This window comes from Denticeps clupeoides, chromosome 13 (genome assembly GCF_900700375.1).
Source record: "Denticeps clupeoides chromosome 13, fDenClu1.1, whole genome shotgun sequence".
Taxonomy (NCBI): Eukaryota; Metazoa; Chordata; class Actinopteri; order Clupeiformes; family Denticipitidae; genus Denticeps; species Denticeps clupeoides.
The window spans coordinates 3,508,407-3,529,928 of record NC_041719.1 but is presented as its reverse complement, the minus strand read 5'-3'; the positions used below and the strand labels follow the sequence as shown (position 1 = coordinate 3,529,928).

Below are 21,522 nucleotides of genomic sequence, written 5' to 3'. Positions count from 1 at the left end.
AAGATCGTCGGTGGTGCGCAGCATTCTGGATGAACGGTAATCAGCTTTGACTGCAGGCCGGCACGCGCATGGCTGCGCTCGTGAGACAGGGGTAATGAAAGATTACGCCAATTACTGGAAGATCAGTTAAAACAGCACCACCCATGAACTGCTCACCTGCGTATGTAGGGTGGCACAACCGAATCTTTATGGAGGACCACAAGCGGGTCCAGGTACATCTAGTTCCAAAGACACCTGAGACAGGCAGGCAATAAGAGAGCTCGGCCTCGGGGAGTTTTTATTACATGGTAATAAAAATACCATCCATGAGGTGGGATGGTGGTAATACACCATCCTACCCTCACAGCCCTTATTATACCTCGCATTCTCCGACACCTCCAGTACTGCTCGCCTGGTCCTGACATCTTTGAAGGTAAAAGGCCCCTCGGTGGTGGAATGAACTTCCCCTCGAGGTCAGAACAGCTCAGTCACTGAGCACTTTCAAACGGCAGCTCAAGACCTTCCTCTTTAGAGAATATTTTGATTAACTTGTAACCTGCTTATTGTCTGACTTCTATATAGAAACAGAGTGAATAAAAAGATTGCATTCATAGTTAGTGGTCCTAGTGAACCAGAACCGATCACTTCATTGATTGTAACATGGAATCACGTTGCAAGTCCCTCTGGATAAGGGCGCCTGCCAAATGCCTTAAATGTAAAAAAAAATGACGCAAAAACAAAACCAATTTCTGTATTAAACTTTATTAACATGAGCAGACACAAATAAACTGAGAAAAACTTGACCAGTGGCATTAGATATGAGTCTTTAATCTCCTTGTGTGTCCTGGCAGCCGTTCTGATTGGGACATTAAGCCTTGGGGGGCATGTGGCTGGCAGGCGGGGGTTGGATTAAAACTGGCAGGGTGGAAAAAGATGAATATTCTGCAGATCTGAAGTTCGCAACAATCAACGCAACCCAAAATAAAACACAAGGATTTACTTCTGGGGCGCGTGGTTCCATTTTTAGACCCTTTATTCCACTGTGAATACCGGCTAATTTGGAACAGAACTGTGACAAAAAGTCCGATCAGAGCAAATTGTGAAATACAGTCTTGTTATTCCTCCAAGAATGAAAGCAGGCCCAGAAGAGCTTCTGGGGGAGGAAAACGCAACGTCCGGCACTGACACAATGTCCTTGGATGGGTGACGAAGGCCTTGTGCCCGTAGGCTTTGCTCTTATGTGATCTCCCTGAAGGCTCTCTTCTCCACATACTTCAGCTTGTGCCTCCTCTTGAACCTAAAGGGTCAAAACACAAGGAGTCAGTTCTGCAAGACAACCACTAATTACTTTAGTAAGAATACATTCTGAAAAAGGCACGTACTTGGCCCTCTCTCTCGGCTCGATCATGTTCCTTTTTTGGAAACTCTTGAAACGGTCCTTGAGGACGCTGCCCTCTGGCTGCAAGACGCAGAATTGCACGCCATTCAGATAAGGAGCGTAGGCCTTTAAGATTCTGCAGCCATGTGAAAGCACAAACGGGGGGGCAAGCCTACTCACCTTTAACCTGCGCAGGGATCCGGGCAGCTCGTCGCTCAGCTGCACCTCCAGGTCAGAAGGCTTAAACCTACAGGGTGAAAGGGGCAATTAAAGGGCCGATTAACAGCACATTCAACCAAGAAAATAACTAAAATCAGGACGAGAGCTGTCAGGTCATTGGACGTTATGGTGATGAGCTGAAGCCTCGAGCAGAAACTTTTTTCCTCCTTATGACTTTACCAAATGAGGATCTGAGGATGACTGAGTCAGTCCTCATTCTAGGAGCCTTTAACAGCACGTCACCCTCCCATGGGGAAGGACACTTCTGACATCCACCCAGATTCCCAAATCCTTTCTCCACTGAACTGCTTGTAGAGTGCTGCTACAGAGGTCTTGGGGCGTGAACTTGTGTGAATGTGCGCGTTTCTGAGATGCTGGAGGAGCAGCGCGGCGTACTTGAGGCGGCCGAGGCGACGTGGTTGGCTCCGCTGCTCCACCAGTCTGGCCCGCCGCACACTCTGCCTCAGTCTGGTCCGCTGCTCCCGCCGCATCAGATCCGTACGGATGGAGCGGAGTTGGAAGAGCTGCTGCCGCTTGTCGATGGCATTTCGATCTGCTTTCTTCTGCTGCTCCTGTGGGTGGAGGGAAGGGTCAGTGGTGTCAATAGCAGTGTACTTTTGTATATTTCTAAGATTTCAACTAGTGCTGGTCGATACGGCCTAAAAATAATATTGTGATCATTTTAGGCTTTATCACTATATACATCCCTATACTTTAATTTCTTCAGTAAAAGCCGTCTAACAATAACGTAAGGATTTATACTTAGTACATGGCACATCGAACCGGCCATGATACATCGAGTATATTCTAAACCTCAACTCCATCTCTGGCATCCTCTACATGCATCTTTAATTTTTATCTCTTTGTGAGAGTCAGTCTTCAAAACCTTCATTTTCCAGCCAAATATATTGAAATTTACACTTGTTTGGTAAGTTAGCAAGTAAGGACGCATGTCGACACCGACTTTGCAGAGATTCTGTGTTCTAGAATGTTGCACAAACAAAAACACACATCGTGTTTTGGCTACAACACTAAATGCTATTAACAAAATTCCACGATAATCCTGATTATCGTGGAAATTCCCCAACTTTCCTTGTCTGGAAATGCCTATACTAAAATTCCTTCCCAAAGACCTGTGGGACGCCTACTTTGAACACATCACACCCATGTGCAGAAGGGAGGTGACACTGAACGCACCTTTATCTTCTCTGCTCTCTCCTTCTTTCTCTGCCGTTCCGTTTTCTTCTCCTGCTGTGCGTTGGGGACCACGCCCCCCTCATCTTGGTCATCACCCTCTGCGTTCTGCAGCTCCACCTCCAACGCCTGGTCTTCCCCTTCTTCCAGCAGCCCCTGGATCTGTTCCTCGAACGTGGTCTCCTGCACAAAACAAAAGCGGAGGGTGTGAAGACGTGGTGTCCCGATCTTCAGGAAGATGAATTACAAAGTGCCTGCATGCGTTTGTATGAAAAGGCAAAAATCTCGAGTTGGGGAACTACATCTGGGTCCAATGCCCTGATTTCCGGTCCAGCTTGATATTTTCTGTGATTAGACAGCGTGCAGCAGGAAGACAGAAAGAACTCAAGCTGCATAATTCCATTCGGACAGGATGTGTCTAGGTTGAATTTAGCTTTTAAAAGACATCTTGGAATTGGCACAATGTTTAAAGAGTAAATGCACGCAAGACACACTGCACCTCGGTGGCAGTCTCCGTACGAGCCAGCTGTCGCTCCAGCTTCTCCTCCTCCTTCACCTTCTTCAGCTCCACCTCATGAGCTGCAGCCAGCAGGTTCTAAAGGATGAAACATCCACACAGACGTTTATTGGTCAATAAATAATCATTTCTTTTCTTTAGTTTGTTGTAAGTATGTGAAACCTGGGCCTGGTTTACCTGATGAGCGAAGAAGTCGGGGTTGTAGGAACCTCCAGGAGCAATGACTTCAATGGCTGGGAGGTCAGATGGCCTGTCGTTCATCTTGTCTGGCCTCTGAGAGACACACACGTTCCCTTTTTTACCTCCCGACTGATTCAACCAACACACAGACAGAGAAAAGCATCACTCACCTTCACCAGCTTCTTCTTTGTTTGTTCGAGGTAGAAAAGATCAGCAGTCACCGACCCTGCATCACACAAAATATCCAAATATAAAGACGATTTCTACAGTCAGACACTTAATTAATCGATCACCCCGGGAACTCCACTCACCCTCCGCCCCCCACAGGTCGTAGTAGGGCCTTTCAGGGTTATTATTGGCTACTGGTTTTGCCTTGACCGACGTCCCAGCAGCCTTTGCAGCTTGACGCAGCTGCAGAAGCCTCTCTTTGCGCGTGACGACACCTTTAGCCGCCAACTTCTCGGCACTCTGGGAAATGTGCCGCAGTTTTTTTGCATTGGGCTGCTGATAGGCCAACACGCTGTGGAAAACAAGGTGGGGATTGTGATCATTCGGAGCACAGACTCAAACAAACGTGGAAGAAAGCAATGATGAATGAATTCATTTGTCCTGAACAAGAACTTTGTTCTACCACATCCTGGCCAAACTGCAGAAAATCTTGTTTTTAGAACCGCCAAACAAACAGCAGACACACTAAAGCCCTCAGTCCCCAGGGGTCCATTCACTCAACAGTCCCCTGAGCTCCGTGCTTCGTCTTCACATTCCAAGAGAAATACTGTGAGCGCAAGGATGGGATCATCACTGGGCAGGGAAGTCACACGTTCACGTCTACGATCAAGAGAATCTGCACCCTCATCAACCAGGCGTTCATCATCCATTGACCTTATGAGAATTCTGCAACAGCATGCATATTGCTGCCTAAGATCTAAACTTGGGCAACTTTATCTAACCCGTCACACAGGATTTGAACAGACAACCTTCTGATTACTTCATTATACCTTCAGCCCTGGGGAGATTACAAGTCTTTTCTACTTCTAATGAGCATGTCCAAAAATAAATTAATTCATTTATTATAAATCTATAGCGTATAAAGTAATTATTATTATCTAATATTTGCCATATTTAAAACCTTATGCTAAACGTAAAAGCTGGTAGCTATATAATTGGCATTTTACAATTACGCAATTCATAATCCATGACTAATTGATTAATCAAAACAACAAAGATAGAGGAAAATTGAGTTTCCCCACGCAGAGTCAATGTGGCAGTCTAGCAATTTATTATTTGAAAGTGAAAAGTGAAGTGAGTCATTGTGAAACACTGCAGCACAGCACACAGTGCACACACCGAAATGTGTCCTCTGAGCAGAGTGATTCGGCATCCGGCAACCTTCTGATTTCGGGGCCGCTTCCTTAACTGCTAGGCTAAGCACAACCGCTAGGCTTGGCACAGTTGAGGTGCCTCAGGTGAAACTAACCATAAGAAATATCACAGCCAAACTTACTCTTTGGGTACAGCGACCGGGGAGTCATTTTGCAGAATGAGATCAATTTTCAGTGGCTTGGATCTTTTCCCTTTCCTTGGTTTGTCACCTTTAACCATGAAAACTCATTAAGAGCTCAATAATCACAGAATAAACCAAAATGAGATGTATAAATATAAAAAAAAGCCATAAACCATGATTACATACCTGATGGAACGTTGGTCTGTTTCGGTTTCTCACCAGTATCCACGTAGAACAGGGTGTCATCAGGTTTATCAGCCAGCAAGCCACTGAGAAGAGAAAGGACGGAAATAAACTGGACCTGATTTACGTTGATTTAAAAAAAAAAAAAAAAAAAAAAAGTTAATTTTGGCATTTGGCACTCAGACGTAAGCGCTCTGAAAACTAAACAGCACATTTATTGGCTGTATATTAAAGGTTTATAACTTGGTTCTCTCTCTCTCTAGGGTGGTAGTAGCCTAGTGGGTAACACACTCGCCTATGAACCAGAAAACCCAGGTTCGAATGCCACTTACTACCATTGTGTCCCTGAGCAAGACGCTTAACCCTATAGTTGCTCCATGGAGACTGTCCCTGTAACTAATGATTGTAAGTCGCTCTGGATAAGGGCGTCTGATAAATGCTGTAAATGTAAATCTCTCTCTCTGGCCGAACGGATGAAGAAACGTGGCTACCCACCCTGTAGCCCGCTCCTGAAGCCGCACGTCGTCCAGAAACTCCTCGACGTCCTGGATGTCGCTGTACTTGTTCCAGTTCTTCTTCTTGTTTTTGTTCACGCGTTTCCGGCGCCCGATGCCCGACGCCGGCTGCTCCGCGGAGCTGTTAAACGGCAAAAACCCATACTGACCGGCGGCCACGCGTTTGTTCCTTCTGGCGGCCGCCATGATCCTTCCCGAAGGTGCGACCAGCGGCCTGACGTCATCGTTATTAACGCGGGCGAGGTGGACGTCCGCTTCCGGGTCATGACACCACTGTTGTGCATTTGGGGACTTAAATCAAACTTGTTAATTATTCTCATGCAATGGATGGTATTATTTCTTCGATATAACGCTTATTATATTAATATGTGTATAAGTTATATTATAGTTATATTAATATGTGTATAAGACGCACTAATTAATTCCCGGACCTCCAGACACAGCAACAATAACAAATGTTACAGTGGCCCTAGTAGCTGACATTTTCGGAAAGTTTTTTCAGAAAACAACGGATTGCTGAACACATAGAGTTTCGGTTTCGGGAGGAGTACAGGGATTTTTTTTTTCTTCTTTTTGAATTTTTATTTAGACTTTTTTTTGCTTCCAGGCGGCATGTTACACAAGTAAGCAGTTTGAAATTGGCGTTTGACACTTTCAAATTTATAATATAGATTTCATTAATCTGTTACAACCTGTCCGAAGTACAAAATGCATCCGCACGGTTTTAGGTTGTTCCACTGAAACTACATTTCCCACAATGCACCCAGTCAAAACACCTGCCAATTCCGGGTGACGTACGAAGAGTTTCCGCGCTTTTTCAGTTTTGGAATTTGGGCTTCACTGTCACGAAGTTAGCCGGAGACATGACGCGGTGGTGACAGCGAAATAAGGAATGTCCGGATGGTAACGCGACGGGCCGGACTGCTGCTGCGCGATGTTGCTGCCGTCCGATATCGCCAGGCTCGTCCTGGGTGAGTGTTTTTTCAAAGCGGCCTCTCTCCTGCTGGTTGGCTGCCTAGCAAGGATGCTAGACGTTAGCGCGGATTGCGCAGGTTCTTTGTCTAAATGCGCCGTTTCCCCCCGGAGGTCGACATTTAACTCCGGGCTCGCAGCATGTATTTTTGGCATCTTGTGTTTTGCTCTCATCTGATAAATAAGATGACAACATTGCAACGACGCACTGGTGCGGGGAACAGCGGGAGAAGGGGAGGCATACATTTTACAATTGCACGATCTACTGCTGATTCAAAGCACGCCATAATTCAAGATTTCGGAAGATGAGGGTGCATTGCAAGGAAAAAAAGTGCAGGGAAAGCCTATATACAGGCAGCTGCCACTGTGTGATTCATGGAAGAACTGCTTATGAACATTGGGTGGAATACTTGAAGCCCCCCCCCCGTGAAGTGACACAGTAGTTGCTGTGATGGGGACACGAGAGAGTTTTAACCTCTTAACAGATTTTCCTTCTACCATTGCTACCATTGTGTTTGCTCTGTACTACCAAATACAATTCCAAAGTGTTTATTTTTGGGTTAGGGTTAGGGCCAAAAATGTAAATGTGACTATATTTTGAGGAGCATTAAAGAGTGGAAGAGTAGCATGACCTGATGTGATGCTTTTTCAAGATGGTCATTGTACCCAATGCACAGCCCCCCAAAAAATTTCAGATTTAGAATAGTAGAACCTTATGGAGCTCTGGTTGCTCCCCGTTGGTCACCCCAGTGCCTGTGTGTCTGTAGGGTATCTGCAACAAGAGGGTCTGACATCTACGACCCAGGCATTCGTTCTGGAGAGCCCTAATCTGAAAGAGTATGCTGAGCATACTACAGAGGATGGAACCATCCCTTCCTGCGTGTTTGTAAGTATATCGTACCTGTCTTGTTTGCGGTGTGGTGTGGTCTCTCGGAGGCTTATTGTGTTGCCGGCTTTTTTTCTAGTCCCTGTTTGGTAAAAACCTGATGACCATTTTGAACGAATATGTGGCGGTCAAAGCGAAGGGTGAGTGTCAAATTTGGGCTGCTGTGCAATTATAGTTTGTCTGTCAGTGGTGTTCACAATGTGGCCAAATGTTATTTAGTTATTCATTTTCAACCGTCGTTTTACAGAGATGAGCCAAGAGAATCAAATCCCAGTCATAATGACTTCACTATGGAAAAAGCTGGACTTCACTCTCAACCAGATCAAGTATGGCGGCTCTCGGTTTCCTATTACTGACAATGTACTCTTACATTTACTTAAAATCTGGTCTCAAGAAACTGTGCCTTTTTACTTTCTAGGTCATTGCAGAACTCTCCAAGTGTCGTGCAGAACCAGAGATGTGAGTATACCTTTGTTTGCAGGCAGTTACAGTCACGAATATGTGAGAAGCGAGGAAAATAAAGTGTCTGAATAATTTGATGAGACATTATTGCTCTGTGGTAAATTAATGTGTAAGTATGTAGGGGTGCTAGAAAATATCGATACAGCAATATATATCGCTAAATATATGTGGGCATAAATTTTCTAATTGCTGTACTACCTCCACTCCTGCAGATGGCGCTGGGTAATTTTAAATAACATTTTAGGCAGGGGGAAATCGCAAACCATGACAGACCGACCACAGCATCTTGTTTTTCAGCTCTGATTTTTTAATTTTCAGTGAACTGTAGAATACAGCAATATGTACAATATCACGATATAGTGAAAGTGAAGTGATTGTCACATGTGATACACAGCAGCACAGCACACGATGCACACAGTGAAATTTGTCCTCTGCATTTAACCCATCACCCTTGGTGAGCAGTGGCACCCTTGGTGAGCAGTTGCTTTGCTCAGTGGTACCTTGGCAGATCGGGATTCGAACCAGCAACCTTCTGATTACGGGGCCGCTTCCTTAACCGCTAGGCCACCACTGGCCCATATTGTGATATAATCGTATCGTGAGATCCTTGCCAATTCACACCCCTATATGTAACGATGATGTTCGTTTCTGTTGTGGCAGGTCGTACTAGAAACGGAATAGTGAACATGAGGCGCCAGAGTAGGGCACAAAGCGGCCCACAGTCGCCCATGCCTGCCGGCCTGTCGGTGTCCGCGCCCAGCAACTGTGTTGCTACCTCGCTGCCCGTGCCACAGGCTCTGTTGAGCCACTCTACGCCGGTGTGCTACACCTTCCAGCCGGCCAGGCCGTCTCCGCTGGGCATCGGTCAGTCCGTCGTGCACGGTGAGTAACCGAATGACCGCCGCCCTCCGTTAGCGTTCGTCGATCTGTTACCGTCTTTGGATAGTTTATTTATTTAAATATATATTCCTTTTTTCCATAGGAGAGTCCCCACTGCAGATAATTGTTCCGGATCCCAGATTTAACCCGGGACCCTTGTCACCGGCTCGCAGGAAGTGGTGAGACCCTGGCGTTTGACATTATCGTCCGAGAACAGCACAGTCTAGTATATTTACCTTTTACGTTTCTATGCGCTGGTGTATAGCGACTCGCCCAGGAGACGGGGTGGCGGGGTCACCGGGGCGGTCCGGACCAGCGCGGTGACCAGCAGCCTCGCCGCTGAAGCGGAGAGCGAAGACGCTGGGTCCGAGAGTTTCCCGGTGAGTTGGGCTTTGCTGGGGTTAACGGGGCTAATTGCGGCCGCTCTGAACCATTCTCTGATTTGAAACCGTAGCAAATGGTGATTGAAAGTGCGCGAGAGAAGATTCTGAACGACCGCTCCTTACAAGAAAAGCTCGCCGAAAACATCAACAAAATCCTGTCAAGGTAAAAATGTAATAAAGTAACCATTGTATTCCGTTCATAGTTTAAAAAAAAATATTTTAAATACTGTTTACTTATTTTCCAGCGATAGTTGTCCTCATTCATCAAAGGCAGCATGCAACACCGTGGAACAGGACCAGTCTATTGATGAGATTTTAGGCCTTCAGGTAGACTCCATCCAGGTCATTTTCTTCACTGGGACCCTCGTAGTAAACAAATGACCTTTTCTGACCTTTTATAAACATGTACTTCTTTATAGGGGGAAATTCACATGAGTGACAACGCCATTCAGGACATCCTGGAGCAAACGGAGTCAGACCCTGCTTTCCATGCCCTGTTTGAGCTCTTCGATTACGGTAGGCTGTGTGGATTCTGCAAGAGACGTGGGGAGTGTGCAGGGATGGTGTAATATGTTTGATTGTGTGTTGTTTTTTTACAAGGCAAAAGCAAATTGTCTGAAGCCATGGACGAGGGAGAAGGTAGTCTGAGTGGCAGCGCCCCCGAAAGCAGAGAGCTGGGACCTGTGAGTGACCCCTCTGGCCTGGGGGACCTGGGTGAGTATTTATTCAGCTCTCAAACCCGTTCACTCTGTTTCAGTTGTGCGGTGAATCCGAATTTTTTGTTTCATATTTCGAAGGTCCGGTCCATGAAGACCCCACACCAGTTGAGGCAAGGAACGAGCAAAAGTCAAAGGTAAGGAATGTCCAGGAGGTCAAAAACAAGAGGAAGGTTGCCCATCCGCCAGGCTCATCCAGGACCACAGTCCCCGAATCTCCAGCATCAACATCTATGAAGAAAGTGACCGGCAGAACACAGAAAGCTTGTACGTCACTGATTGGTGAAAAGAAGAACAAGGAGAAGGACCTGTCCAGCCCGACCGTATTGGAGGAGGAAATGATTGTAGATGCGGACGTAGTGGACATCTTCCAGGAAGACTCACTGTCCAGGAAGGAGTCTGAAGCCGAGAGCAACAATGTAGGACATGCGCTTCCTGCCAGTTCTGCCCTAATGGTTTGTTCAGTACCAGAAAAAGGTTCTCGGGAAGAATCAGTGGAGACTCCAGCCAATCAGGACGAGAGAAGGTTAGACTTTGTAGCTGTGCAGGATCAGGTGGACTGTGTGGCAGGAGCTAAGAATGCCGCAGAGCAGATAGTCAGCTGCACTGGAGATTTTACACCTGTCCCGGCAGCCACGCCCTCCACACCTGCCGCTGACACGCCCGTTTCTGCAGCCCAAGACACGGACCCCGGCAAGATCGTCTCTCTGAAGATCATCATCAGCGACGATCAGGACGCGGCCGCGTCCGAGGCCGCCCTCTCCCAGGCCGTGTCCAGCATCACCGGTGACAACGTCCCCACCATCTTCCTCTCCTCCCCCGCCAAGTCCCCCGGCAAGGGCCTGCTGTCCATCACCCCGGAGGAGACGGCCCAGGCCGTGAGCAGCTTGCAGAGCACAGAGGTTTCGCTTGTGGTGGAGGGGGCTGCGTCCAAGGAGCTGGCACCGTCCGTCCCCGAGAAGACCCTGCTGGCGCTGCATGGCCCTGGAGAGGTGCCACAAGAGCCTGGCGTCATTCAGCTGGTCCCAGCCAGCCCTGCCTATGGTGCCACCGGTAGTTACTTTGTTGTAGCCAACACCGTAGACGCCGCCGACGGCCGGTCGAACGTGGTGGTGCTTCCGAGCGCCGCCAACCAGAGGCCGGTGCCGACCATAGTGGCCACGGCGCCACAGCCGCAGGCTGTCGTGCCAACGGACGTCGCTCAGCCCTACACGCACGGTAACCGCCATGCCGCTCTTCCCCTCATCCCGACGACGAGCGCGCACGTCCGCCACTCACGCATCCTATCTCTCTGAATTCCAGGTTCAACGTTCATTATATCCTCCCCCGTTCAGCCCATGCTGCAGAATGTGGTGCTGCCGGTGTCCGTCGCAGGGAAATTCACCGTAGTTCCCAATCAGGTACGTTTCCTCACGTTGCCATTTTCTTCAGCCAAAAGCACTCGACAAGCCTCTTTGACAGCACCCGGTCTGAAGGTTCTACAGCTTCAGAGGGGTCTGTGGCACTCCACAGGGCTCCCACAGGTCAGGGAATAGTCAGGGAATTTAATACATTTTGTGCCAAGTCAGGGAATCATAAGTAGCCAAAACCTGATGTGTACTTGTGCGTCTTTGTTCCCGGTGAGTATTAAAACGTCTTTTCACCTGCTAACTCACCAAACATGCCAGTCAAGTGTGAAGTCCAAGATATGCGGCTTGAAAACGAGGAATTTAAGGACCGGCTGAAGTGCTAAAATAAAACCTGCATGTAGAGGACGTCAGAGATGAAGTCAAGGTTTTGGTTTGTTCCATTCAACACGCCAAGCTGCCCATATTCAACAACAATTACATACATGCAGTTTTGAATTTCATAACCCCTTTAAATGCCCTTTTCTACTCATAACCCAATATAACTTTCGGGTGCTATTTCTTTAAACGGGAGGTCATGGAAAAGTCAGGGAATTCTGATTTAAGCCCGAATGCAAATGTGCCTAATGAATCATAATTTCTGCACTTAACTAGAAATATTCTGTGGTGCTGCGTTGTGATGACATGCCATGTCATTGTCCATTTTAATCACGTTAAACGATTTAATAATGGATTGTGATCAGTTCTTCCTGCTTGTGTGGCAGGAAGAACTGAGCTGTGAATTCTGGGACGGGTATGCATTGCATTTAACTGCAGTTTATTTTGTGTGTGTAGGTGCTGACGCTGCCATGTCCTGCGCCTGTACAGAAGACCGCTGTGGTTAAAACGAAACCGAAACTTGCCCCTAAAGAGGCTGCGGTTCCAGGTAAGACTGGTGTAAGGCTGCACTATATAAATTGTATTTATGTAACAACTAGTGATGCTCATATTGACCGTTTAACCGATTGTTACAATCAATTAAATGGTTTAAAATGTTTATATATATATATATTATTATTAGTTGTAGTATTAGTAGTAGTATAAAGTTTTGTGGCATAAATATGCTACACATACACTATTTGTTAACTCATGGGGCGTTATCACGTGCAACCACACGTGCCTTCAGACATATTTTGCCGGACAAGCAAAGTGAACATGTGTGAAAATAATGTCTCTTGCTCATTGAACCATCCTTACACAAGTACAGCAAAATGAGTGCTGTGTTTAAGTATAGCAGTTTGTGATGTGATGTGATGTGACTGTGTCACGTTCCTAAGTCTAGGGGTCTCAGAAACGCAACAAGGGTGTGGAGAGGAGGCCACTGTAAATAAAAGCACTGTTTGTATCGTTTGTTTGGTTGCATGTGTAACAGGGACCTCCCTGTTACACATGCAACCAAACAAACGATACAAACAGTGCTTTTATTTACAGTGTGCTAACAGGTTTAATAAGACAGAGGACTCAGGACAGCTAACCAACATCAAAACAGCTTAATGGAAGGGATGGGATAACAGCAGGGATAACTAAAACACGTACAAGTTACCAAAAACGGCACATGACAAGCTAACAGCTAACAGGCTAACAACAAAGGGTCTCACACAAAGAAACAAGAAACACGAATGAGATCCCCAACGGAGCTCTATGCAGATCTCCGTGGACCCTGGGGACCTCCCAAAAGCATAAGGGCCTAGCAGACCCTGGGGACCTCCCGAAGACCATCTGAAGTCTCTTTAAATAGGTGGAGGTGACCAATGGCAGATGGAGCTGGTAGGCCTCAACTCCTCCCACGAAGTCAACCTAAAAGGGACAGGACGCAAAAACACAGCCAGACACACAGAACACGTGGGAGCATACGTCCAGGGACGTAACAGACTGTCTAGCCTCGGTCCAGGCTACTCCCTTTGCAGAGTCCATTCAGTTTTATTCAGCTGTCCTACTAACACAGCATGACAAGCAGACAGAGCTGAGATCCTCACAGTTTTTATTTTGTAATCTGAATTTATTATTTAAGTAAAAAATATTTAGTGCAGGCCTATTTATTTTATTCTTTCTATTTATATTTATTTGGTTTTGTCTGGTGTCAGAAACGCTGCGTGTGCGTGAAAATTTGACTATGTGTGAATCCAGATATTGTTCTTGATATGTTCTTTGTGCTGTTGTTCGCACATGTTAAAATAAAGCTGAAAAAATGTTCACATATTTTAATGTAATATTTGTCAATGTGCGAGTTCACTTCTGCTTCCGGGTCGCCGTCTCCCCGGCTGATCTTGCTCCCTCTGGTGGGCTGGAGGTGGTACGTTGGCCGTGACAATATTCTAATCTGACCGGTTAACGGTTAATGTTCAGTTAACGAACAGCAGTTGTCTGTTGTGCGACCAACAGCACAAAGAACCTATCAAGAACAGTATCTGGAATGAGCATCCCTAGTAACAACTCTTTATAAATTATTATTTTTTTTTTTGTTCAGGTATTAAAGAACCATCAAGTCAAGTCCAGAAGAAGTTTGTCCCTCTGTCTTCCCACAGCGTAGAGCTGCTGGGTGGCGGGAAAATCTCCAGCCCTCAGGGTCACATCCGAACGCTGTGCTTTGACACACCGAGGTCCGATGGAACCGTCAGTCCCACCCGGGCCAGAAACGCGTCATCCTCATCTCCCCCTGGCCAGCCGGCGAACAACACCGGCGCCAGAGCTGCCCACACAAAGCCCATCATTTTGGGGGGAAATCGGGTAAAAAGGAGAGTTGAGACCGTGCGGTTAGACGACCGACTGCAGCCGCCTGCGCCGCCAGCGTCCCGGGCGCAGGCCGATGCGTCTCAGCCACAGGTCGAAACCTCCGCCGCGTCCCCGCAGTCAGAGAACGGTGAGGAATCCGCGGTCCAAACCTGCGTCGTTCCGGCTGAAGCCTCTGCACCGTCCGAATCGGCGGGAAATCCGTCTGGTTCTGGTGGAGACGCCGTTGGTTCGGGTGACAAGAATCCCGTACAGAGGGGCCGGTCGCGGTCGGCGCTCACCAGGAAGGAGTCGAAGGAGCAGTCGAGACCGGAGCCTGGCGAGGAAGGCAGCGCAGAGAGGGCGGCGGCGGCGGCGGTGGCGGCGGCGCCGCGGGAGCTCGCTCACGTGACTGCCAACAAAGAGAACGAGCTGAGCCACTCCCCAACTCCCCAGAACTCCGCCCCCAAAGCCACCTCCCTGAGCAAGACCAGCCCCCTCACCAAGCAGGCTGCTGAAATGTTGCAGGACATGCAGGTGCACAACCCCGCCTCCACCCCGCCTAAAAGGGAGGGGCCGAGCTGCCTCGACCTACCCCTGCCCCGGACCCCGAGGCCCGGGCGTGTCCAAGACGAGACTCCGGACTGCATGCGCACTCCGGCCCGGAAGAAAGCGGGCAGGGACGGGGAGAGTACGCCTCGCCACCTCGTCCCGCCCGCCACGCCCGACCTGCCCTCCTGCAGCCCCGCCAGCGAAGCCGGCAGCGAAAACAGCATCAACATGGCCGCCCACACACTCATGATTCTGTCTCGCGCGGCGCGGACCGGCGGACCGCTGAAAGACAGCCTGCGGCAGGAGGAGGCTTCTGTCGCCGCGCCCACCGGAAAAACCAAGAAACGAAAACAGACAGACACGAGTCCTCAGGCCAAGAAGGAGCTGCACCTTTCCGGGTCTGGCAAGAAGAAGTCCAAAGTGAGTATGAGGACATTTACTGGTTTATTTGTACTGAACATTTCTGAGAACCACATTATCAATAAACTCAGCTGTTTCAAAGTCCCTGTCCCTGTAGAAATGGGAATTATGGACCGCTTTACGTAGGATGATGTATGATCACGTACTGTTCAAACCAGTAGTGGTTCCGGTAGCCGTCAGTATAGTACAGAGAGCTGTCTTCGCCACGTTCTGATCCAACATTCAGTAAGTGGGGTCTGAACCTGGGTCTTCTGGTTCATAGGTGAGTGTGTTACCCACCAGGCTACTACCACCCTGTTATTATTTGTTCTTTTATTTTTAATCCAGTTGGGATTTTAATCTGTGTACTCAACCTAGTCACTGGTCTCACGATTTGATACGGTTGCGATTATCGATGCATCCAATCAATTTTTCTACCTCACTTCGCATTGTTTTTCAAATAAGTCAAATGATTGAGGACTGGTAACCTCTCAGCGCTGAAGACTACTGGGGATTGTACATAATTTGTGCCGCACAGCTTTGAACTTTTGTCTTTTTGCAGAAACAGAAGAAGCTGCTTGACTCGTTCCCTGATGACCTGGATGTGGACAAGTTTTTGTCGTCTCTACATTACGACGAATAAACTCAATAGGGGGGCGCTGGAGTTATTTCCCCTTCACTGGGACCCGACAGAACTCATATAAAAACATAAAACAGAACAGTTATGTTGAATTGTAAATACAAATATATTTAATAACTTAACCCACACATTAAACCCATTAGAGATAATTAATCATTTTCACCATTTTCTCCCCAAGTTTGTTAGTTTTTTTTTTTTTTTTTTTTTCCAGTGAAATTCTGTATTTGTTAACTTGTTAATGGTTGTTATTAGACTTACACTTCACAGAAGTTTTTTTATTGCGACTCAGTGGACAATTAAAAGTCTGTTTGAATAGACGACCTATTCAGGGTCATATTTGATCAATTTTCTCTTAGTTTGTATTACTTGTCTGACATATTAAGAATATCACTCATTCGGCCCCGGCATCTGGTTATTGTGATTAGTGGGCAATTAATTACACCCTGGAAATTCTGCCATTTGCAGTTATAATAGATGAAGACCATCCATCCCATCGAATTAATCTTTAACTCTGATGTGTAATGTGAAAAAATTGGGGATGGAGCAGGTCACATAGGACTGGAACGTGCCATCTCAGGGACGCTGTAGTCATGGGAAATGCGAGTAACCTTCATCCATAGAAGCAGGTTTTTATATTGCCACCCTGAGACAAATTCTGCACATTTACACAACGGGCAGCCTTTCTTGCCCTTCAGAATTGCCAAGAACTCATGATGTGCAAAGATGTCAGTCATTGTGAGACTGATCTACAGCCCAACCCTGTTGTGGCTGTTATGGTGCACTAACTACACATGGTGGCAGGCAAAAAGCACCCTTGCTTTAAAATGTTTCACCAAAAGCTAAATATATTGCATTTTTTAAATATTTTAAGCATTTTTATTTCCATTGTTGCCACGCCACTTTTCACATCACAGCATAAAAAACTTCCGTTCATTGCAGATTTTGAGGTATTTCTCTTGTTGTAGGACCCTTTTTTTTTTTTAAACAACTGGTGCAATGTTCGCTCCTGATTATTATTCCAAACTATTCTTTCCTCTAGCAGTGAAATGATTCCAAGCAAGTTTGAAGATCCTTTGAATTCCACATCAGCGTTTCCGACTCAATAAGCCGTACATCAATAATATCAAATGTATTGGGGAACTCAGATTTTTGCATGTCACTTTTCACACAAATCTTCCATAAAACACTTAAAAGGAATGTGGCGTCTTTAACCTTTTGTATTTTGGTGATCTTTTCTTATTTGTATCCTCATTTATCAATTCATAGTAACAGACATTCTTCTAAATTGTTTAAATGTTGCTTAATAATGGAAATTTGAATTTGGCAACATACAAGCAAATGTCACCACTATTCCTCTTTTTTTAGCCAATAGAAATGAAAGTGAATAATAAAAATATAATTAAAAAAAAAAAAAATCAAACTCCACAGCCGAGCCATGAGCTTGTGCTGAGTGTAAATGTGACTCTTCCAAGCAGGTAGTCAAAGCTTGAGTAGCTTGGTCCAGAAAAAAAGTGAATAGCCCCAGCTAAAAAAAAACAAAACACTTATTATCATCATTTCTTTTAGACCAATCATGCTAATTCAAATTCCAAAGCCTAATAGCGAATTTACCCCTGAGCGCTAACGCTGCATCGATTTTTGGCCCAATGCCTGGCCAATCAGGTTGGATTTTTCGTGGGAATCCCTTGTCCATGACCTTACGCCCTTCATCATATCTGCAAGTCAGAGTTAAACAGATCGTCAGAAACGGAGTTGACCGCAATTTGTCTGAAACCCACCCGTGTGTTGTACCTGTAATATTCATCTCCCGTAAAGAAGAAGGTTTTTCCATATTCACTAAGGTGAACTGCGGCATCGATGTGCTTCACTGTTAAGGGGAAACCGTAGTCATAAATGGACCCATTGCGTCTCGCCGTCTGGAGCTGGCGGACCTCCCAGTACGTAGAACCTGGAAAATTAACTTCTGGCTGGTCACAGATACAACAATACATCAATTCAAACTACAGCAGATTTACAGCAGAACATTAAAAAAACCAGGAGGTTTTTTTAAAGTCACATTATTTAAAATACAAGTGTATTCAGTGGATAATACATGAGAAATGGACAAATTTTCAGGGAAATACCCTGAACCGATTCTTCTTATCCATTCCACCCAGCCAGGCCAGATTTAAAGTATCATTTATAAAATTTGTTAATTCTACCCAATTTCATACCACGAATACATCAAGTGATCAGGGCCTATGGAGATCTCCAACACATTCAGATCTAATGCAGTGTTCTCTACATCCAGCCCTCAAGATCAGCATCAGTGCAAACTGAAAACAAGACCTGGATTTACATTCAAGTTCCAAAGCTGAAGAACCCAGATCTTGGGGTTCTTCCATGCTGCAAATTTCCTGGGCTTCCTACCTGAGAAGATAAAGGTGATGCTTTTGGCAGGGATGTCATAAGCTGCATCCACAGGAGAGGGGACACCGGGGAGGAAGGTTTCCTGCAGTCCTTCTTTCACAGTGTCCTCGTACCCCCATGCACTTCTCATCCACATGAAACTGAAACAGATTGATGACTGAATGACCAACCTGCTGTTACAGAACATATTTAACTAAGAACCAGTCAGTTTTACAGAAATGGGATTGTACCCATTGTATAGGGTGCTAGTAGCCTAGTGGATGACACTCGCCTATGAACCAGAAGACCCAGGTTCAAATCCCACTTACTACCATTGTGTCCCTGAGCAAGACACTTAACCCTAAATTGCTCTAGGGGGGGACTGTCCCTATAACTATCGACTGTAAGTCGCTCTGGATAAATGCTGTAAATGTAAATGTACCCGTCTTTGAAGAAAACTATCTTGTCCCCAATCTGTCCCACTGCATCAAGAGAAAAGCTGGGGTCACACTTGCTAGAAATTGCATTTCTTTCTTCTGCTGGTTTACCTGTGAAGGACAAGAAGTTTGCTTATTGTGAGCCATCACAATAATAACATAACCAATCTCACCATAAATTGCCTGGATTCCCTGCACATCGTCCCTGGACAGGGTTGTCTGAATGGGGTTGGACCTCTTGTATTTTGGGTACATCAGTGCAGAGGGATCTTTGGAGTGAGACAGTCCCAGCGAGTGACCCAGTTCGTGAGCAGCCACCATGAACAGGCTGTAACCTGTTGAATTAATTCATTATCAGTCCTTTTTTGTGGTCGTAAATGATGCAATGTCTGGTCGTGCAGATTCCATAACGTAAATCCTACAGCGCCGCACCTGACTTCAGATTTGTAGCAGTCCACATTTCATCGTCGTCGAAGTGCACGTCTCCTCCAACGTCAGCTCCAGGCTGGAAGGCATGAGCCAGCACGCCATTGGGGCCATCAAACGGGAAGAAGTCCCCATGTACTGCAGGTAAAGTGAAAGTGAAGTGATTGTCATGGTGAAACACTGCAGCACAGCACATGGTGACACAACGAAATGTGTCTTCTGCTTTTAACCATCACCCTTGGTGAGCAGTGGGCAGCCATGACAGGGGCTGCTAGTAGCCTAGTGGGTAACACACTCGCCTATGAACCAGAAGACCCAGGTTCAAATCCCACTTACTACCATTGTGTCCTTGAGCAAGACATTTAACCCTGAGTGTCTCCAGGGGGAGACTACTAATTGTAAGTCACTCTGGATAAGGGCGTCTGGTAAATGCTGTAAATGTAAATGACAGGCTTTTAACCGGCAACCTTCCGTTTACGTAATTGCTATGCCAAACGGCAGATGTATCCTGAGACACTTTTGAGATGTTTCCTCTGCCTTAATGTGCCAAAGCCAGGATGGACTTGAAGAAGTGCCTTTCTATTCCTCTGGCAACCATTTAATCTCCAACATGACTTCAACACACCTTCTTCAACACAATGACTGTATCATTTACCTTTTGGCACAAAAGAAATGACGATGTCAGCCTCTCCATTGTTGACTTTGACGAAGCTCAGGGGCGCCGCATCGCTCCAAATTTTGAAGGCCAGCTGCAACAGGTGCTCCACCTCGCGCTGTTGCAGGTCCGCGGTGTACTGCACAATCCTGTGGTTTGTTCTCAAATAGTCTAAAACATGTAGAGACCTGACAATTCTGTACATAGTGCTGCGGGATATTTTCATAATTCCATAGCTTTGCTCCCTTGTTGTTGCAACACGTGTGAACTGTGCAGTGCACAACCGATTTTTCGAAAGAACGCTTGCTTGTGGTATGAAAGCTTTGTGTGAGAAACGTCTGAAACAGGCACCTGTATGTGATGGTGTGGTTGTTCCATTTTGGCTGTCCAGGGTAAATGCTGAAATTCTCCACGTCAGGAACGCCACACCGGCCCCCTTTCATGGCTTCCAGTGTCTGGGGGTTGAGGCGGCCGGTCTCCTCCAGACTGAAAAACCTCTGCATCTCCCTGATCTTCAGCTCCATGGTGCGCAGGTGCCTCCGGCTGCGAGGACCTTGTCCTGTCCTCAGGTTATAGAACCTCCCGAGGTACTCCTGTTTCATGACGAGGGCTTTAAAATGGCCATTTCACAACAGTAGACATGTTCTACACTGTAGACTTAAGCATCAGGAAACGTCTTAAAACGGTTTGTATATGATTACGTCCTGTAACTAACCTCCGCATGCTGAATGTCCTCCAGGCCAATTCCCGGCTCTGTGGTTACTGGCATCGTCCAGAAAATGTCTGCGCTCAGAACGACGCTCAGCAGGGTCCACGTCCAAGTCCACCTTCGCCTCATCTTTCAATCAGTGTCACCGAACACTCGCCCATGGCTTTATAAAACATGAACTCCACGTGCTTCCAGCTCGTTCACCTGCAGCTATTTTGACATCTTCTGTGGTTATGAACCGCCTTCGCAACACTCCCCACCTCTGAACACGGGTGAGTTCATTCGATGAGTAAAGTATTACACAAGGTTGTGGTCTTATATGAAGTACATTTTAAAGCAGAGCAAGAATGGAAAGTCGAAGTAATGAATGTAAAACAGGACAATTTGGAACCCACTCCATTTATTTCACTTACTCTTTTCTCCACTGTGGCTCTGAGAGTAAAAAACCCCAAATTATTTCGGCGGATTACGACAGAGCCACATTATTTGTGAATAAAGCCGTAATTATACTTAAGTACTTCTGAGCCCGGGAAGAAATGGATGGATCTGGGGACGAAAGATTGCAAATGCCGTCATTGGGCCCAAAAATTTTTAGGCGCTGCCCCATCATGCAATTCAGTGCACACAGGTCGAGTTGGTCACTCACCATCTTTATAATTAGCAGCCTTTATGGTGGCACTGACTCCAGGAAAATGGTCTTTAATGTGTCTGGGGTACGTGTTCGCCATGCTTCTGCTATTGTCATTGTACCTTTAAAAACAGTTCCTTCCTTATTATAACAATCATTCATTTTTGGCTGATGTGTTGTACCTCCAGTACTTGTCCCAGATGAAGAACAAGGTAAATGACTCCTCTGTGACATGGACGGCAGCATCTATCTGCTGTACACTAATGGGGAACTCAAATCTGCTTATGCGCTTGGTCTTACCTTTGACCTGTGACCCCTTCATTGTCCAAAAGTGGCTTCCTAAGTAAACACACACAAAAAAAAAAACCCTAGCATTTTGTTTTAATGAATATCCTCTGGCCTGTTTAAAGATAGAACTGAGCAGCTCAGGAACTGAACAGATACCTGTGAAGGGGGTGAAGTAGGCAGCATCAACCTTTGAATTGACTTTTGGCATGAAGTTTGCAACAGGACCTTCTTTAATGTGGCCCTGATCTTTACGCTTGATCCACAGACACCTTTACAAGCATGCAAGGGCGTGTCAGAATTGCCAGAATATGTTTATTGTCAAACCAGAAGGCCTCAACA

At 46.4% G+C, this 21,522-nt stretch overlaps 3 protein-coding genes across 7 annotated transcripts; 1 reads left to right on the top strand and 2 right to left on the bottom strand.

Moving 5' to 3' along the window:
• Window positions 1-722: 722 nt before the first annotated feature.
• Window positions 723-5,905, bottom strand: nop53 (NOP53 ribosome biogenesis factor). The gene is made up of 12 exons (XM_029001053.1): window positions 5,650-5,905; window positions 5,158-5,240; window positions 4,972-5,059; window positions 3,779-3,987; window positions 3,638-3,693; window positions 3,465-3,560; window positions 3,270-3,365; window positions 2,774-2,953; window positions 1,973-2,148; window positions 1,538-1,604; window positions 1,362-1,438; window positions 723-1,276 (listed from the first exon to the last, which is right to left on the bottom strand). Exons 1-12 carry the CDS (start codon window positions 5,853-5,855, stop codon window positions 1,216-1,218), a joined length of 1,395 nt encoding a protein of 464 aa, XP_028856886.1. The 5' UTR covers window positions 5,856-5,905; the 3' UTR covers window positions 723-1,215.
• Window positions 5,906-6,463: 558 nt separating this feature from the next.
• Window positions 6,464-16,792, top strand: npat (nuclear protein, ataxia-telangiectasia locus). Of its 3 annotated transcripts, none has more exons than XM_028999836.1 (17): window positions 6,464-6,640; window positions 7,409-7,527; window positions 7,607-7,667; window positions 7,775-7,853; window positions 7,946-7,986; window positions 8,650-8,871; window positions 8,972-9,047; window positions 9,134-9,248; window positions 9,323-9,414; window positions 9,497-9,578; window positions 9,671-9,767; window positions 9,852-9,965; window positions 10,049-11,185; window positions 11,270-11,367; window positions 12,148-12,238; window positions 13,820-15,033; window positions 15,575-16,792. In XM_028999836.1, exons 1-17 carry the CDS (start codon window positions 6,604-6,606, stop codon window positions 15,653-15,655), a joined length of 3,756 nt encoding a protein of 1,251 aa, XP_028855669.1. In that variant the 5' UTR covers window positions 6,464-6,603; the 3' UTR covers window positions 15,656-16,792. The 3 variants fall into 3 exon arrangements, with proteins under 3 accessions (XP_028855669.1, XP_028855668.1, XP_028855667.1); XM_028999835.1 differs by having other exon boundaries at window positions 9,497-9,593; window positions 15,581-16,792; XM_028999834.1 differs by having other exon boundaries at window positions 9,497-9,593.
• Window positions 15,839-21,021, bottom strand: mmp20a (matrix metallopeptidase 20a (enamelysin)). 3 transcript variants are annotated; one of them, XM_028999837.1, is made up of 11 exons: window positions 20,914-21,019; window positions 20,274-20,813; window positions 19,910-20,151; window positions 19,559-19,707; window positions 18,910-19,041; window positions 18,651-18,812; window positions 18,483-18,588; window positions 18,062-18,201; window positions 17,444-17,600; window positions 17,264-17,367; window positions 15,839-17,177 (listed from the first exon to the last, which is right to left on the bottom strand). In XM_028999837.1, the coding sequence occupies exons 2-11, from the start codon at window positions 20,394-20,396 to the stop codon at window positions 17,068-17,070; spliced, it is 1,425 nt and encodes a 474-aa protein (XP_028855670.1). In that variant the 5' UTR covers window positions 20,397-20,813; window positions 20,914-21,019; the 3' UTR covers window positions 15,839-17,067. The 3 variants fall into 3 exon arrangements, with proteins under 3 accessions (XP_028855670.1, XP_028855671.1, XP_028855672.1); XM_028999838.1 differs by having other exon boundaries at window positions 18,483-18,522; window positions 20,274-21,021; XM_028999839.1 differs by lacking the exons at window positions 15,839-17,177; window positions 17,264-17,367 and having other exon boundaries at window positions 17,465-17,619; window positions 20,274-21,021.
• Window positions 21,022-21,522: the final 501 nt, after the last annotated feature.